The sequence below is a fragment of the Rhinolophus sinicus genome, chromosome 2, assembly GCF_057876585.1.
Source record: "Rhinolophus sinicus isolate RSI-liver-muscle chromosome 2, RSI-T2T, whole genome shotgun sequence".
NCBI lineage: Eukaryota > Metazoa > Chordata > Mammalia > Chiroptera > Rhinolophidae > Rhinolophus > Rhinolophus sinicus.
Genome location: NC_142502.1, coordinates 97,643,214 through 97,660,811, shown reverse-complemented (window position 1 = coordinate 97,660,811; position 17,598 = coordinate 97,643,214). Strand labels below are relative to the sequence as shown.

The following is a 17,598-nucleotide window of genomic DNA, read 5'->3' as shown; positions in this document are numbered from 1 at the left end:
AAGCCATTAGAATTAGGTAGGCATAACTGGACAGGGATGCTCTTTTTAGAGGTGAGATTTTCTTCTCATATTTTACTCAAGTGTTTGGTGGGCATGTAGTAAGCCCTCTGGAGGGCCATGATGGTGAATGAGCAAAGTAGGTCTTGCTGAGAATATGACACGTGCATGTGAAACAGCAGCACAGAACAGCGCGGGGGCTCAGAGCCAGGGCGCTGGAGTCAGGAAATCCTGGATACGATCAGCTCCTCCTCTTACTGGTTGTGGAACCTTAGGCAAATGAATTACTTATGTAAGTCTTCGTCTTCTCATCACTCAAACGTGGGCAGTGGTGTGGTTCCTACCTCATGGGGTTAGTTGAGGATTAAATGAAATAAATCATGATACATAATAAATATTCAATGAGTCGTAGCTATTATAAGCTATCCACTGTGGAGGGTTAGGTCCGTCTAGACGGTTCACACTCCTACAACTACAATAGGCCACGCTTGGCAATGGCTTTACCGACTTAGAGGAACACGAGTCAGGAAACACCGCATCCTAACAGAGCAGAGCAGGAGTTTTCTTCAGTGAGCGTCCTCGCAGCAGTTTCCACTGCTATTCTCTGGAGCGTCCAAGAACAGCTGAGGTGAGATGGCATGAGACCGTGATGAATGGGGTGCTGAGAAGCCCCACGCCCCCAGTAGGAACTGGTGTCTCCTATCACAGCCTCGTGGGCATAGATAGCTTCCAGGCCCTGCAAGGGACATGACCTGTTATAAGATTTACTACACCCAAGGAAGCCCAAAGCTGTGGCTGTTCCTGTTCTTGTTCCTGGTCCCTGATGGCAAACTGTGGATAAACTGGGACCATATATTTATAGCTCATTCACAGCTTTCCTGATCCAAATTCAGTTTCCAGTCAGGGAACGGGAATATTCTTAGCGTAAGCAATGTTACCTGGTAACTCAGCTGATGTTCTAAGTTTATCAGGATCCTGGAAACAGCTAGAAAGTTAACCCAAGGTCAGCATTGTGCACAGAGAAGGAAAAGGGATTTGTTAACTCCTAAGTTAAAATTAATAGCTCAGTCCACAATGTTTTGGTCTAAATGAAAGGCCAAAGCTAGATTGTGAAAGGCCACATAAGTTATGAACGTATTTAAGGAGACTGACATGATTATATTTGTACTTTAAGTATATAACTCCACCACTAGCTAATACGTTATTGAGATAAGAAAGAGAATAAATTGGAGATGTTCAAAACAAGGTATTATAGTGATCCAGGTGAAAATGACCACTTATACTAAACTTATTTAGGAGGAAACACGCAAGAGCATTTAGAAGGAAGATGAGTGGGTGACCAGTTGGTTATGAGGGAAAAGAAAAGGTTTAGAATTATTTCAAAATTTTGGGTTTGGTGACTTACTGGTTTGATATGCACTGCTTTAATGTATGGGTCAGAATATGGAGAGATTTACTATTAATATAACGTTTGGCGTTAATTAAGATCTTTATAATTATTAGAGTTCGGAGACCAAGAAGCCTGGCCTCCCTGTTTAGTTGAAAGTAAGAAGGAAAGAGTCTGAGTACTTATGTGTCATGAAAATGGGAAGAAGTATTAGTATAGCTGAATGGTTCAGAGCATAGCTTTGGGTCCACCAACAAAAGGCTTTGGTGACCGTGAGGAAACAGTGTCAGTGGTGACAATCTGGCTGTTGTTGGCTGAACAATGAGGACACACGAGGACATGGAGATAAGGCTCTTTCCGGAGGTTTGGCTGAGAGGACAAGGGGTGACAAAAAGCAAGACTTTATAGATTTTTAAATGAACAGATTTTCAACACAGTGCATTCCATGTTAGTAGAAAGTTTGTTCATTCCTGATTTTGTTTTTCCTCCAGAGATAGCAGTAAACCAGCTAGATCAACTGAGCCCAGAAGAACAGCTGCTGATGAAATGTGCTGCAGTCATTGGTCACTCCTTCCACATAGACCTGCTACAGCACCTCTTGCCTGGCTGGGATAAACATAAGCTGCTTAGGGTGCTCAGGGCCCTTGTGAACATACACGTGCTCCGCTGGTGCAACCAGAGCCAGGAGCGTCCTGCTGAGCCAATATTAGAGCCTTCCTCTATCAAGATTATTGAGCAAACCAAAGAGGAAAAGAAAAAGTCGGGTGAGGAAGAGCTGCTCCCTTGTTCCCAGGCCTGGACTGAAAGCTTGGGGCGGGGTATCTGTGTTGAGAAAGAGCGCCAATATCATATATCAAGGGCCTCAGTCTCTTAAAGCTTATGGCTGAGAAATGTGGAAACACACACAATTATTTTAATCATGAGGGAACCATGGTGACAGTGAATGAATAACCTGTATATTTCAGAATTGTCTTAATTTCAAGAATTCTAGCTCCTTGTTAACCCCAGTTGGTAAGTATTTGTGTTTTGATTTTTGGTTCAGAAAATATTGCCATAATCTTTTATTGGCTTCTAGGTATAAATAGTAAGAAAAAAGGATAAACTATTCCTCATTTTAGAAATTCACAAAGAAGATAAATACATGTGCTATTGAAACAGACATGAACAAATTAAGATATATATATGTGTGTGTATATATATATATATGTGTATATATATATATATATATATATATATATATATATATATATAAAATAGCTTGCAATGTCATATTCTCCACATGAAAAAATAAAATTGTGGCATAGAATACCCAAAACACATGTAATCCACAAATAGTTTCCTTTTGACTTTGAAATATGTTTGGGCCTTATATTTGAACACAGCATTTCTGATGATTTGACGTTTATAATAATTTGTAGTAAAAAAAAAAAAAAAAAAAGCTCATTTTAGGAGGAACAACTAAGAAATCTACTTCTGTACCACTGATCATTTCTTCCCTATGGTACGTTATATAGATATGGTCAATATCACTCTCTGATTGGTATAAAATTCTTTATACAAAGTAGGCAGTAATATCAGACAGGGATTATCCATGAAGTTTCTTGTAAACGAGCAGCATGTGCTGGGGAGTTTGCCACATGGCAGCACAAGAGGGCTTTGAGGGAGACTCTCACTTAGATTTTTCTGGGTTTCAGATGCTGGCTATCCTCTCCGGCTCCAGGAGGAGCTCTCCATACCTCAGACTGAGGTGCTGGAATTTGGAGTGCCTCTATTACGGGAAGCTGCTTGGGAGCTGTGGCCCAGGGCACAGCAGATAGCCCTGCACCTTGAATGTGCCTGCTTTCTCCAAGATTTGGCCTGCCGCTGTGGGAGCTGCCATGGGGGGGACTTTGTCCCCTTCCACCGCTTTGCCGTCGGTTCTACGAAGAGCTCCAGGGGGACCTCCCGGTTCTGTAGTTACAAAAGTACTGGCTCGGTGCTAACACAAGTGATCACGGACAAACTGCAGCTGCCTTGCCCCCAAGGTAAACCCAGGGGGCAGAAAGAGGACATGTGGATAGCACCTCTCTTTATTCATAAACTGGGAGCTCTTCATCCAAAAGGTGAAATCGCAGTAAGGGAGAAAAATAGGTGGAAAGAGCTTTTTATCCTTCAAGTATCCGAGATAAGAAAAGTGTAAGCTCAGAGTTCAAAGGAACTTGTTTTAGTTGGCAATCTTGGACAAGTTACTTAACCTGTTAATTGAGGAAAATAACAATGCCACCTTTATAGGGTCGTCGTGAGGCTTGAATGAATTAAAATATATAACGTGCTTTGAATAGTGCCAGACTCATTTTAGTTATCACTTTTTTATTGTTATAATTATTTGGCTCAGTACACATAAATTCCAAAAAATAGTATACACATTTTAAGAAAGGAAAAAAATGTGTTAAAATTACGCTGATGGTAACCATTCTGAGCACCTCTTTTAATTGCAGAAGTCAAACGTGACTTGTATTCATCTTTTGCTATCAGTATATATTGAGTGTTACAATTTTAATAGTTTTTTCCTTTCTTAAAATGTGTATACATTTTTTTTGCACCCTCTGTATATGGAGTCTGTATCAGATGTTGCAACTGATACAGATGGAGTCTGTATCAGATGTTAGAATACAAAGAAGAAGCCTTGGTCCCTGAAATTATCAGGGTTGTTTTTTTTTGGGGGGGTGATACAGACATATAGAGAATTCCAATATGACACATGATAAAGGTGATGAAAACGGCATACATAAGGGATGGGGTGCCTAGAGAAGGGGCCCTTAGCCCAGCCCGAGGAATGAGTAGGAGACAACTCTTCCTTGAAGGAGATACTGCCGGAAGTGAGACTTGAGGGAAAAGTAGGAGTCAGCTTCTTAAAGAAGGTTGGATTAGTGGGTAGATGGTCCCCAAAGCCTGTACCCCTTCTATCACATCCCAGATAAGAGTTGTTGTAACATTGTCAGTTAGCTTACCTTACAGGACATCCTGTTTCATTGTCAACAGCTATTAGAAAGTTTCTTCTTTCATCAATGAGGTGTCTACCTTCCTGCAACTTCACCCATTTTTCAGAGTTGTGCCTTCTTCCACAGGTGAAGACAGCTGTCAAGACCCAACCATTCTCTTTTTCTACTTTGATAAAAGAGAAGTTGGTATTGGTGTTGGCAGGGAGGAGGGATATGGGAGAGAAGGTGAATTATTGGCGGTAAAGAACTAAAATGAAGGATTTGACCTAAGATCCTAATGCCTCTTTCGCTGTAACTTTCTGATGATTCTGTGAAGGTGAATCAGTAACTTGGAGAAACTGGTCATTGGCTGATGAACTCTGAGCATTTGCGCTTTCTGAGAGGAAAGAGGAAAATAACAGTAAATGTCCTAGTCTGGCACTGTGATGAAATTATGCTGCCATTCGTATTTCCTATATGACGTTTTGTTTTTGAGAGGTCAGTGTCAGCTTTAGATTAGACAGCCTGGCGAGTCTGTATGAGAGAGGCTCAAGACCTTCCCAGCACAGCCAAGCCCCGAGGAGGCTTCCCAGACCCAGGGCCTCTGTGTGTGGCCGTGCAGAACAGGTAGAGCACAAGTCTAGGGGGTGTTATTCACACAGCGTGTGAATAGTGTCCCTGGGACACTGTGCATTGCAGCAGTGCCGCCAGCTCCTTAGGTACCTTAGCCTTGCCTTATCTGACATGGTCAAGTAATCAGAGAGCCAGTCCTTTCACTTCACACAAGTCCTCCCTGTCACAGTTCTCTTAGACTGCTTTTCAATCCCACCACCCATGCTTCTGAGCCCTAATATGTAACTTATCAACATCATTCCCAGTCCTTGCTTTTTGATCTTGGAGAAGGCAGCTGCTTAGGAAGAGTCAAATCTAGACGATACAGAGTATTTAAGGCCAACCTGATGACGTTGCAAACCTCTGCTGGCAACTGAGACACGAGTGGGCTGTGGCATCTTGCACTCCACAGGTTTTCTTCCCTAGGTCTTAGGTTCTTTGGTTCACTGTGATCTGTTCATAAACGTGATCCAGACATATTCAGGGATCTCTACTGTTAGAATTAGCCATCAAACCAAATGGACACATTCTTTATTCATTTATTTAGCGAACATTGAGGGTCTCCCGCAAATTAGGAACTGGTTTAGGAGGTCGGAGAACGAAAGGAGTTACTATTTGAATAAAAAATATTTGCCATTAAGGAATTTGTGATCTACCTTCCTAATTTTGTGTGTTGGCTAATATTAAACCTAAATGTATCATTTTTATACTGGGGAAGGCAATCAGGTTACGCACTAAGCTGCAGAGGAAAGGTAGTCGGGGATTGAAAGTGTCTACAGTTAGTACACACATGGCCAGATAAAGATAATCTCCCTACACTCAGACCGATTTTCTCCCTACAGATCGTTTTCAGTTGCAGACAGAACCATCCAGAAGCCAGGAGGCCTTCACAAGTGAACACTGCAGGTTAGATGGAGGTGCCGAGAATCATGGGTGTGGAGGGGGACAGACAGTGAGACACAGGTGACCATTAAACTGGGGCACTCGCCTCACCAGCAGACTGGGAAGGCGCCTGACTACCCAGAAGTAGTGACTCTGTATCAGCCCCAAATTCAAGTTAATAGAGATTTCAAAAGGCAATTTTTGATTCTGTGTAGAAAACCTATTTCTTAGTGGTTAACGAGAACTTTAATAGTTCTCAAACGCATTGCACATGTAGCAGATTACTTTTCAGCTACAAATTTGCTTTCTCAATTATTTTTGACCCCAAACTAATATTAAAATGAATTTACATTTCCAAAGCCATGTACCTCCTGGCTTTCGAATGACTAGCCCATAAATTTTAAGTGTCTGTACCTTGAGTTCACCAGCTACTATGTAGTTGTATATCTCTCTTATCCAACTTGATATCCCAGTTTTCAAACAGAAATCTATCTGTTTGACACAAATCACTTCTCTACTCACCTGTGTGTCTGGCTCACACGATTCTCCCTTTTAAAAATACTAAGTGGCCTCCACTTCCTTTCACTTATCAGAATGTTCACCATCCTTCAAAGCCCTCCTCACTGCCCACTTTTTTCCATCATTCTGTCTCAGAGAGACCTGACCTCTTTTGAACTCATGGTACCTATGGAAAGGGCACTGTACTAGTACAGAGAGGTGAGCTCTAATTTTGGTTCTACTCAGGTGCTGTGAGGCCATATATGTCACTTAAGCTCTCTGAGCTTCCATTTTTTTCATTTGGAAAAGGAAGGTAACTTATTATTTTTCCTACGTCACACGAGTAATGTGCCGATGTAAGAAGGTAACTTTTGTCTGCCCAAATGACAGGGTTATTATAGGATAAGATGGTGGTGGTATATAAAATCATACTCAAATGTGCCACAACAAAGTTCAAACGTGCTAACAGACAAATGTATTGTTACTTATTGCTTTGTATCACTTTTATGTTTTTATTTAACGTATTGTTAGTTTACTCCAGGTGCAGTCACTTCCCCATTTTGTGGGGTGTTTAAATTGGCTTTAGGTTTTTAAAAATCCATAATAGGGTTTTGTCATTATAGACCAGGTCCCTGGCTTTGAAAACTTATGGAGTGATGGAGGAGGATAGACACAGAATGAATGAATTATAAAGGAAAGCTTCCTGGGAAAAGTGGCGTGGAGATCGGGGAATGCCCCGACAAAGGGGCTGCTTCCTGGCCGCTCTCAGTTCTCATCTTCTCCCCACAAAGAACAGAGGAGGAGTTCCTGGATCAAGTGAACAGGAAGCTGGCTCAGACCGAGAAAGGCAGGTTGGCCATGAAGCCCTGTCACTGTGAGGAAATCCTGAAGTCCGTGCTCGCACCTCTCACCCAGCACTGCCTGGTCATCGGAGAAAACACTTGTGCGTTTTATTACCTGCTGGAGGCCGCCACCGCCTCCCTGGACCTGTCTGATAATGACATGGTGAGTGAGCTCTGCTCTCCACCCATGAACCCTGTTACTTGGCGAATTCAGTTGGGATTTCTTACTATCCAGTAGCCTGGAGTGAGAAGTGGAAGGAAGTGGGAGACAGAGGGGAGCTGGAAGGGGTCAGGAGAAAACATGAAGTGTTTATGTGGTAGTGACAGTGCCAGCCGCTGCCCGCCAGCCCCGACCTCCTGCAGGTGCACCCAGCTCCCTGCTTCTCATGGGAAATCTAACCCGATTCAAATACAAATCTTGACCCTCATCATCACCTTGCTCCAGCCTTCACCCTTACGCACCCCTAGCATCACCTGAATCCTAACCTGGTTTCTCCATCTCTTGTCTTATTTGGAGGCCTTCTTTTATTTGAGGAAGGCAAGTAGTCTTCTGGGACAACCCTCAGCGTTCTCATTTTTGAAAAGGCACAAGGTGAAGATCTCTCAGTTTGAGGAGGCCACTTTCTGCCGTCTTCGGTCAGAGGTGAGGGCAAGGGGAGACCTTGAAGTTTAGGTCATTTCTCTTTGAGGGTTACCCTTTTATTTCTTATAAAATCCCTTCGTATTTTGTGTGCAGTTGTAAATGTGATAGTGTGATAATAGGTATATAAATTCAAAACATAAATATATATAATACGTAGAAAGTGAAAGAGCCCTCACTAATCCCATGCCACTCGCAGCATAGCTAATAATTTGGTACAAATTCCACCAGCTATCTACATACGCATATCATTATTGTTTTTGTTGTTTTTAAAATTGAATCTTATTGCTCATTCTCTTCTGTAGCTGACTTTTATTCTCAATAGTACAGATTGAACATATTTGCATGTTGGTCTACATCTGATCACAATTACAACTGCCAAGTACTCCATTGTGTGCATATATCCAAGTTTACTTAACCATTTTCTTCCTTATGTGCATTTAGGTTGTCTCTAATTTTTGGTTATTATAAACATTACTATGGTGAATTTCCTTGTAAATATCTCTTTCTTCTGTTGTGAGAGTGTGACTATAAGAGAAATTTCCAGAAGCAGAAAACATGAATGACTTTACATTTAGTAAATATATTGCCAAATTGTGCACCAAACGTTTATATCAATTCAAGTTTTTTCCGTATTTTCACATCCTTACTAACATCAATTATTAGTCTTTTTAAAACTTGCTAATACATAGATGAAAGTTATATGCATATTGTATTTTAAGTGTGTATTTCTTAATTAATAAGGTACATTATTTTTATGTTTATTGGTTATTGATTTTTCTCTGACTTGCCTAGTTATGTCCTTTCCTCATTGGAATACACACATACACACACACACACACACACACACACACACACACACACACATATGGTGGGCAAAATAGGAAAAGGTGGTCAAAATGTACCAATTTCCAGCTATAAGATAAATGAGTCATGGGGATGTCGTGCACAGTAGTAATACTGTGTTGTATATTTGAAAGTTGTTAAGAGAGTAGATCTTAAAAGTTCTCATTACAAGAAAAAAACATATAACCATGTGGTGATGGATGTTAACTAAACCTATTGTGGCTATTATTCTCCAATATGTACAAATATTGAATCATTATGTTGTACACCTAAAACTAATACAATGTTATATGCCAGTTTTATCTCAATAAAAAAGCATCATATTGCCCACCTTAAACTTAAATGTTGTATGTCAAATATATCTCGATAAAGCTATGAGGTGTGATCAAACAATATGGTGAATGTTTAAATAAAAAAATGTATTACAGCAAAGACACATTGCCATTAATCCCCTTCTATTTGAACACACTTATCCCATCGTTCTCACCACTTTCTGAAGCAGTTCTGGAATCCTCTTTCATGTCTTTAGTTGCGCTGTCATGGCTGCCTCGATGTCCTGAATTGATTTGAAACATTTACCTTTCATGGTCATTTATGGGGAAGAGCCAGAAGTTGCACGGTGCCAGATCCAGTGAATAAGGTAAACGAGGACACACCGTAATGTTTTTATTTGACAGAAATTGCCATATACCAGAAGCGATGTGTGACACGGAACCTTTCCATTGTGATCAACAAATAAGGTGAATGCTGCTGCCGAGTGCCATCCAGGGGAAAGGCAGGGATCTTCAATACTAGAAGTGGCACGTTGAACCTTAGTAACAGTGTGTGTGACAGGTTTCAGCTTGTTTGGTGCAGTCAGTCAGGTGTGAGCTATGGTTGAGAGAAGGTGTGTTTTAAAGTGTGCCGTAAATCATCCTCCATCATGACAACGCTCCATGTCACACATCGCCTCTGGTTTATGGCAATTTCTGTCAAGGTGGATATCCTCATACACCTTATTCACCAGCTCTGGCACCGCACCATGTGACTTCTGGCTCTTCCCCAAAGTCAAAATGATTTAGAACGTCGAGGCAGCAAAAACAGCGCAACTAAAGACACGAAAGAGGACTTCCATAACTGCTTCAGAAAGTGGCAAGAACGATGGGATAAGTGTGTTCAAAGCGAGGGGGAGTATTTTGAGGGGGATTAATGGCAACATGTCTTTTACTGTAATAATTTTTTTTAAATGTAAACATTCACCGTATTATTTGATCACACCTCATAGAAGAAAAAAACATACAGTTGAAAGTCTCCCCAATCCCATCCCTTAGCCACTATGTCCCCTCCCAGTGTTATTGTATCTTCACGTGTTCTACCAGAGGGGCTGGGCACACATAAGTATATATAGTCTCCCTCGCCCTTCCTTTCTCATCTTACTTTTTTAAAAAACAGTATTATTCCATATCATTTATAACAAATTTCCTCAGAGAATGAGATTTGTGTAACAAACAGACACTCTGAAGAAAGCTTGCCATGAGAGACTCTGTTTTCAAAGGACATATAGGAGCAAACTTATTTATTGTACATGAATAACTCAGGACAGCTCAGTAACTTCTAGCCTCATTACTATTAAATCCAATAGAATATAATGTGTTGGGATAATTATTTAGCACTTTATAAATAATTACTCCATAAAACCATGGGGGATGTTTTATTAAAGAGCTGAACTTCGAAACTTTCTTAAATTAAAAATATAAAATTAATTTCAATATAAACCTTAAGATAATCTGTTAGGAGAATAAAGTTCATGTGTGTAGTGCTTTTGAACACCAAAGGGAATATGAGAGTTGTCCACAGTGTTGGCGTTATTTGTGTTTCAACCGAGAAGTCTTCGGAGAGAAGTTAAATAATCATTTATTTTCATTTATAAGATGTGATTGTACAGTCTTCCCAAGATTGTTCTGGAATCACTATAGCCTTGATCACTTTCTTGGAGGGTGTAGCCTTAGAATGTGAAGGTACATAATTACCTCAAGGTAGTTCCCCAGCTCCGCCCCCCACATTCACTGTGGCGGTGCAGCCTGTTTAAGGAGAGAGATATGGGATGTGTTGGTATCTAGGATGCTTTCTGTGGCGTCTGAAGCATGACGATCCCATCTCGGACTAGCAGGGCCCAGTTCTAACTCACTGCCTCTCCTGCTCACTGACAACTGTGTGGGGCAGGAGAAAGGAGGGCGTTTTCTCCTTATCCTCGTTCCTCACTCCATAACTTGCTCCTGGCCCTACTGGTGCTTGTTAGTGCCTCCAGGCTCTGCTCCAGCTCAGCTCACTCTAGCACCTCGGTGGCCCCAAGTACACATCCCAAAATGAAAGAGCCAGTGCATGATATCCAGGACCTGTCCATAATACTCTTCCCACATTTCTGTTACTGGTTCTTATTTTCCCACCTCCAGGTCTGTTTCAACATGGGACAGATCACCTTGGCCAAAAAACTGGCGAGGCAAGCCCTTCGACTGCTGAAAAGGAATTTCCCTTGGACCTGGTGTGGTGTCCTTTTCCAAACACTCCTAGAAAAATATTGGCATTCCTATTCCCCGAACCAACCTCTGAACAACCCCGGCGAGAAGTGAGAAGCCTGGTCAAGTTGCCCTGGTCCCCGTTAGGGCTACAGAGAGCCAAACTAACATCCAGCCTAGAGTTTTGCCACAGTGACCTAAGACTCCACTTTTCAACCATATCACAGGCAGTTCTAGTTCTTTCTACCTTAGTCGGCCAATTAAATGTAACAAAATGGGGACTTCTTAATTTTGGGAGTGTGGTGTTACCCTGTCTCTTTCAAATAAGGATAGATACATAGATATATAACTAGGTAGCAATTTAATGTTATTAATATAATTAATATAAGAATAGATACATAGATGTATAACTAGGTAGCAATTTAATATGTATCTGTGTGCAGACACAGATAGATCTAACGAAGTATAAATTTAATATTATTTAATATCTATCTTCTTTGGTTCCAGGGAAACAGACAAGTGAAATATATAGTATGTTAGGTGACACTAAATGCCATGGAGAAAGAGTAAGTGGAGGCAGGGGACACGGGGTTTTAGGAGGATAGATACATAGATAGATAGTTATTGAGCTGAATATAGGAAATATATTCAACCAAAGTAGCAATTCAAAGAATGAACCTTCTTAAAACACCTCTCTGAACTTTTCCTGCTCAAGAGGGGTAAGTTAAAAGACCTATGGGGTTAGAAGTAGTGGGATCCCAGAAATAATAGTTCAGAGTTTGGAGGTCTGTAGGTGGCCCCCTGGCGATAGACCTGGATTTCCTGTGGGAGGGACAGCTGGGCATTGGTGAAGAATAAGGCCCCCCGCCATGCTGTGCCTCCCAACAGTGAGAAGAACTTGGCCGTCCTGCAGCAGCAGGCGCACTGCGTCTCCCTGCTCTGGCGGCTCTACACCCTGGAGGCCACAGCCAGCGGCCGCAGATTTGCCTGCCTGGCCGCCCTTATGCAGCAGAATTCAGCTGAGGAGTTTGCACATGGCGCCCAGGTAGGCGAGTCCTTGCTTCCCCTCTAGACCTCACTCGGAACCCTACAAAGCTAGAGAGAGAGCCCCTGCCAAGTTCCTGTTTTCACACGGCTCCCCAGTCACCCACACTTCACTGATCATGGGTGAGGGCAGGGTTTCTCCACTTGCCATTTATAGAGGGGTTTTTAGGCTAGAGGTTGTCTGTGAACTCCCTGAGCTGAATTTAGAACTTTGTCTGTTCAAAAGAGCATTTGGGGAGTTCTGAGAGGTAGGGAAGGGGTCAGAGCTTTCATCAGATTTCTCAAAGAAGTTCATGGTCTAAAACAGGATTGAAATTGCTGACTTGCGGAAAAAGGAAGAGAAATGTGTCTTCCTAATTTTAGTGTCTCTCTCTCTCTCTCTTTCTGTCCCTCTCCCTCTCTCTCTCTTTCTCTTCTATCCATTTGTTCAACAAATATTCGATGAACACCTATGATATGCCAGGCACTGACCTTGGTTCCAGGGAAACAGATAAGTGAAATATACAGTATATTAGGTGATGATAAATGCCATGGAGAAAGATTAAGTGGAGGCAGGGGACATGGGGTCCTAGGAACTGGCGGGTAGTTTTAAACACGATGGCCAGGGAAAGCCTTACTGAGCAGGTGACAGTTGGGCAAATATTCGAATGAGGTGAGGACGTAAGCCACATGGCTATCTGGGAGGAGAGTGTTCAGGCAGAAGGCCCCGCGAATGCACAAGGCATGCCCTCTGTGTCTGAGGAAGAGTAAGGATGCCAGTGTGACTAGAGGGAGAGCCAAACGATGAGTCGGAGACACTGGAGTGCGGCCTTGTAGGCCACTGTCGGAGGTTTGGCTTCAGGGAAGCCATTGGGGGCTCCTGAGAAGGGGAGTGACAGGAGTCTACTTCTATTTTGATAAGATCTGACTACTGTATTGAGACTAAATGGAAGGGGCAAGAGAGGAAGCAGGGATACCGGTTAGGAGGCTATTGCAGCAATACAGGCCAGAGGTGGTTGGCCTGGATTGTGGCAGAGGAAGTGGGGAGGAGCGGTCTTCTGTCATGAGAGCCATCAGGAGTCACTCATGAATCAGTTCACAATGTAAGAGAAAGAGACTCGTGAAGGATAATTCCAGGACTTACAGCCTGGGCTTCTGGAGGGTAGAGATGCTCTTAGTTGGGATGGGGAAGCCTACAAAAGGAACATATTTGGGGGAAAACTGGGAGCCAGGTCTGGGACATGCTTCATTTGAGATGCACATTAGGCGTCCAGGGGGAGGTGTTGAGTAGGCAGTTGAATATACAAGTGTGGGGTTCACAGGCGAGGTCTGGGCCAGAAATAGGAATATGGAATCATCAGTGTATAGATGGTGTTGAAAGCCGTGAGCTTTAGTGAGATCACCAAGGGAATGCGGAAAGGTCCAGGGACTGAGTTGACAGCTCCAATGTTAAGAGATCAAGGTCATAAGGAGAAACCAGCAAAAGGATCTGAGAAGTTGCCAGAGAGACAGGAGGAAAACCAGGAGGGCATGGTGTCCCGGACACCTAGTGAAGACAGTGTTTCAAGAACAGAATTATCAACTATGCCAAGTGTGCATGTGGTTATCAGAAAGATCTAGAAGCAGTTCTGGGGAGCTCTCAGAGCAAGAATCAGAGGCCTTCATTAGAGAAAACACGGAAGAGGTTTGGCCAGCGTTTTGAAAGGAAAAGTCTTGGGTTGGAGAAAAAGAAGAGGGGCAGGTAGAGAAAGTGGTTTGTGTAAAGAAGGGACAGTGAGAAGGATCAAATTAGAAGCGCAGGCGTGAGAGGAGTGTGTTTCCATTGCTGGGGTGAAAGTGAGTGTAGGGACACCCCAGGAGCCCCGACCGAGTGCACAGCGCGGCACCAGAGTGAGCACTAACTCAGGACAGATGGGAACGTGGTGTGGGTGGGCAGTCAGAGGATCTGCCCTGTGTTTGTTGCCCGACAGGCTGTCTCTACCTACGTGGCCCTCTCGCAGTTCTTCCAGAACGTGGGTGACAGGGAGAAGTGGCTGCACTGCGAGCAGATGGCCATTCAGAAGAGCAGCCTCTGCTGGTTCTCCAGGGAGGGGCTGTTGGCCGCAGCCCAGCTCATGCAGGCCCTGGCCTACACCAGACTCTGCCTCGGCCATCTGGAGGGCTCCATGCAGCTGGGTAACGGGCTTGGGGCTGGAGGGCCCAGGGCTGGCAGAGAGGCCAGGCTCCCAACTAGATGAGGTGTCACACCACGCTCTTACCTTCATAGGTTTTCAAGCCCATGAGATATGCAGACACCTCAGGAAACCAGCTCTGGAGAATCTGATTCTCTCTGTTCTCTTCCGATCTGCATTTCTGAAGAAGAAGTACTAAGATCATTTTCTGTTATTTGTATTCGTTGCCTAAGAGGGGAGGGTATGATCTCCCGAAGAAGTTTGGAGTGGAGGGGGAGAGGCCGCTCATTTCCACAGCCAGGGCGGTCTCTTCTCTGGTCCCAACACTAGCCTCATCTTCAGCGTGGGGGTCAGGAGTGGAAAGGGCTGGCTCTGAGCTGCGACGTACTTTTTTTTTTCTCCAGGGAGGTAGAGAATTGCAGTAGTTCTCTACCCTGGAAACTGTCTCAGAAGCATTTTCCCACTTCCGTTGGTTAGAGACAGCTCTGATCCCAGGCACGGATGCTCTCTATCTAAATAGAGCTATGGAGAGGAGCTATAGGGGAGGCCAGGCTGCTTTGAGGGTGTAAGATCCCCTCCTCTCCCGAGCCATGCTCCCCACTCCCAGTGAGCTGTTCCCAGTGAGCTGTTCCCAGTGGTTCTGTCTCTCGGCAGATTTGAGCTGTGTGTCCATGTGCTGGAGAGTCAGTGGGCACTCATTTCCCAGGGTCAGGATGTCCTTGGCCTCGCCTGCTTCTATTCTGCTTGCTTAGATCTGCTGCTCTACGGAAAAGGTAGATCTTGTCCAGGGCTCTGTTGTACCCTGAGGGGTTCAGACTTCCCATGGGGCCCTCCGTGTGGAACACGGGCAGCCATGAGCCTGCCCCTCGGCATGGCTTCTGCCCCTGGCCCCTGGCTCCATGACGTCTAGGAACCACATTGTGATTTGGGGGATCTGCCTTTCAGATAGTGCCCCCTCCCCTATACCACACACCTGTGTTTCCTACGGACAACGCATCCTAGCCTGGTTACCTTCTCTGTCCGCAGGATCGCTGTGTCGGCCCTTTGGGGAGTGTCTGCATTTCATTCAACACTGTGAGCGCAGCTGCGTTCTAACCGCGCAGAGCAATGTCATGCTGGGGGTCCACTCCTCTCTGGCTGTGTGGTAATGTGGGCGACCAGAGTCTTCTCAGGGCCTCTAGGAAAGGGTAGAAATTGAAGGACACCATGAAGTCATTTCAGCTGTACCTTTCACCCATCCAGGAAGGACTGTTTTTCATCTCTAACCCACTTCTAAAGACCGTTCACCTCCCATTCCACCCCCCATCCTATGAGAAGAGTTCCTCTTTTGTTCTTGTCCCTTAATAGGCCTATAGGTTGAGGGTTACACTTATGTGCTAGGTGACCCATGGCCAGGCTGAATACCACAGGTCTCCTTTTGCATGCAAGTTAGTCGCCTTGGCCACTTTCCAGTAACACAATGTTCGCATCCGGGAGGTCATAGGGCCTTAAAGAAATGATGGTTCTATGAAAGAGCCATGGTTGGTACGTGAAGGACAGAGCTAAGACCTGTGATTCCTTCCCTCCAGGTTTGCCCAGGACTCACAGTGGGACCTGTGTGAACACCACTTCTCCAAGGCTCGCCAGTTGGTGAAAAGAACCAATGCCTCACTATTTGGTTCACATGGTTTTGTCCGATTCCTGGAGTGTCACGTGCTAATGTTACAGAAAATGCCAGAGGGTGTCTTCAGGCATATTCCCCCAGAGACTCACAGCCAAACCCTCAAGGTACCTGTTTCTCCACTGTCCTGCAATGAACACCTAAGTTATAGTTCGACCCTGTGGTACCCCTGCCACTGCATCTGTCCCTGGTGCTTACCTTTCCCTGCCTCTGTCTCTTTTTACCCCTTGAGCCTTTTTTTTGCCTGCACCTAGAAAGTCTGTCCACCTACCTCATGTACCCTCCCAGGTATTCTTGCCTGTGGGGCAGGACTGGATTCCCAAGGGGGAAGCCTTTGCACAGCTACTACCCAATACCATTCAAACGTTAACTTAGCCCTTCTCAATGGACCCACTCTGGCGAAGGCTGTCATTTGACACATCTCCCTACGGCCTTCTGAGTTAAAGACATTCCAGTTCCTCTGTACCTCAAACTAGCTTTCTGGGTCTCCTTTGCTGTCAGTAACTCCTCCTTGTTCCCCGAGCCCTGAGTGAGTATGCTGAGTGGGGTAGAATGGAGGGCGGGGGAAGAAAGCACTAATCCCTGAGCTAATGGACCTTCCTTTCCTTTCAGTACTTTAAGGAGTTCTTCTCGCGATGTGCGACCTGCCCTGTCTATCACCCATGGGTGTCTGAGCTTAAAGCCTCTGCAATGAGATGTGGAAAGAGAGAATCCATGTCCTTGACTAACATCACCAGTCCTTTTGACACTTGCATGACCAGGATTTGGGTAGAGGGAGAATTCCTGGAGGAAAGCAACTCGTTTGAAGAAAATTTAGGAATACAAAGTAAGCATTCCTTCCCAGAACCGTGGGATTCTTGTCTGAGAGACATAAAGACCAGCTCGAATTCTTACAAAGGCTGCACCTCCAAAGTAAGAAGGGACATGCAGACATAAGGAGCTAGTCCTCGCTCCGGGGGTAATTACCATCCTCTCACTGTGCTGGACCCACCTAGAGAGACAGGGATCCCTTATGTTGTTAAATACTAGAAGAGCCTCTCCCACATCTTTGCTGCAACATCTAGAATCCTTAAATGTAGAAAGTTCCTTCTTGGTCCCAGCTGAAACAACTAGATTGTTCCCTTGGAGTCGCTGGATGGTTACTAAGGGAGAAAGAAGGCCTTACAAATCACAATGTGATGTTTGTGAAGGTAGATGGTAAGATATGGGCAAGAAACAGGAAAGCATATACTTCCTCGCCATGGGGCCCAGCAAATCTCCTTATCCAGGGTCACGAGTTAAATTTGTAATTGCTGAGGACATTCTTTGTGCTTGTGATATTCTTCATGTTTCTGTTTTCAGGATTTGACAGAGTGGCTGAAGCCAGGGAGGACAGGGATGAAGAAGAAATTCAAGAATGTATATGTTAAAACAAACAAAAATCATCTGAAGGGATCATGATTCTCTTGTTGTATATAACAAAGAAATGCCCCAAGTTCTCCATTTTAAGTTACTGTATGGTGTACATATTAAATATGCTAGCCTTCTACAGTCACCACTGTCTGTATCTTTGTCAAAATAAAAGCCAATGTTCTGAAGCATGAAA

General features: G+C 44.1%; 1 protein-coding gene across 1 annotated transcript; it reads left to right on the top strand.

Moving 5' to 3' along the window:
* The first annotated feature begins 11,714 nt into the window (after window positions 1-11,714).
* LOC148758831 (adenylate cyclase type 10-like) lies at window positions 11,715-17,598 on the top strand. The gene is made up of 9 exons (XM_088796333.1): window positions 11,715-11,725; window positions 11,997-12,204; window positions 14,153-14,357; window positions 14,449-14,545; window positions 15,008-15,126; window positions 15,380-15,497; window positions 15,922-16,120; window positions 16,626-16,839; window positions 17,355-17,598. Exons 1-9 carry the CDS (start codon window positions 11,715-11,717, stop codon window positions 17,420-17,422), a joined length of 1,239 nt encoding a protein of 412 aa, XP_088652459.1. The 3' UTR covers window positions 17,423-17,598.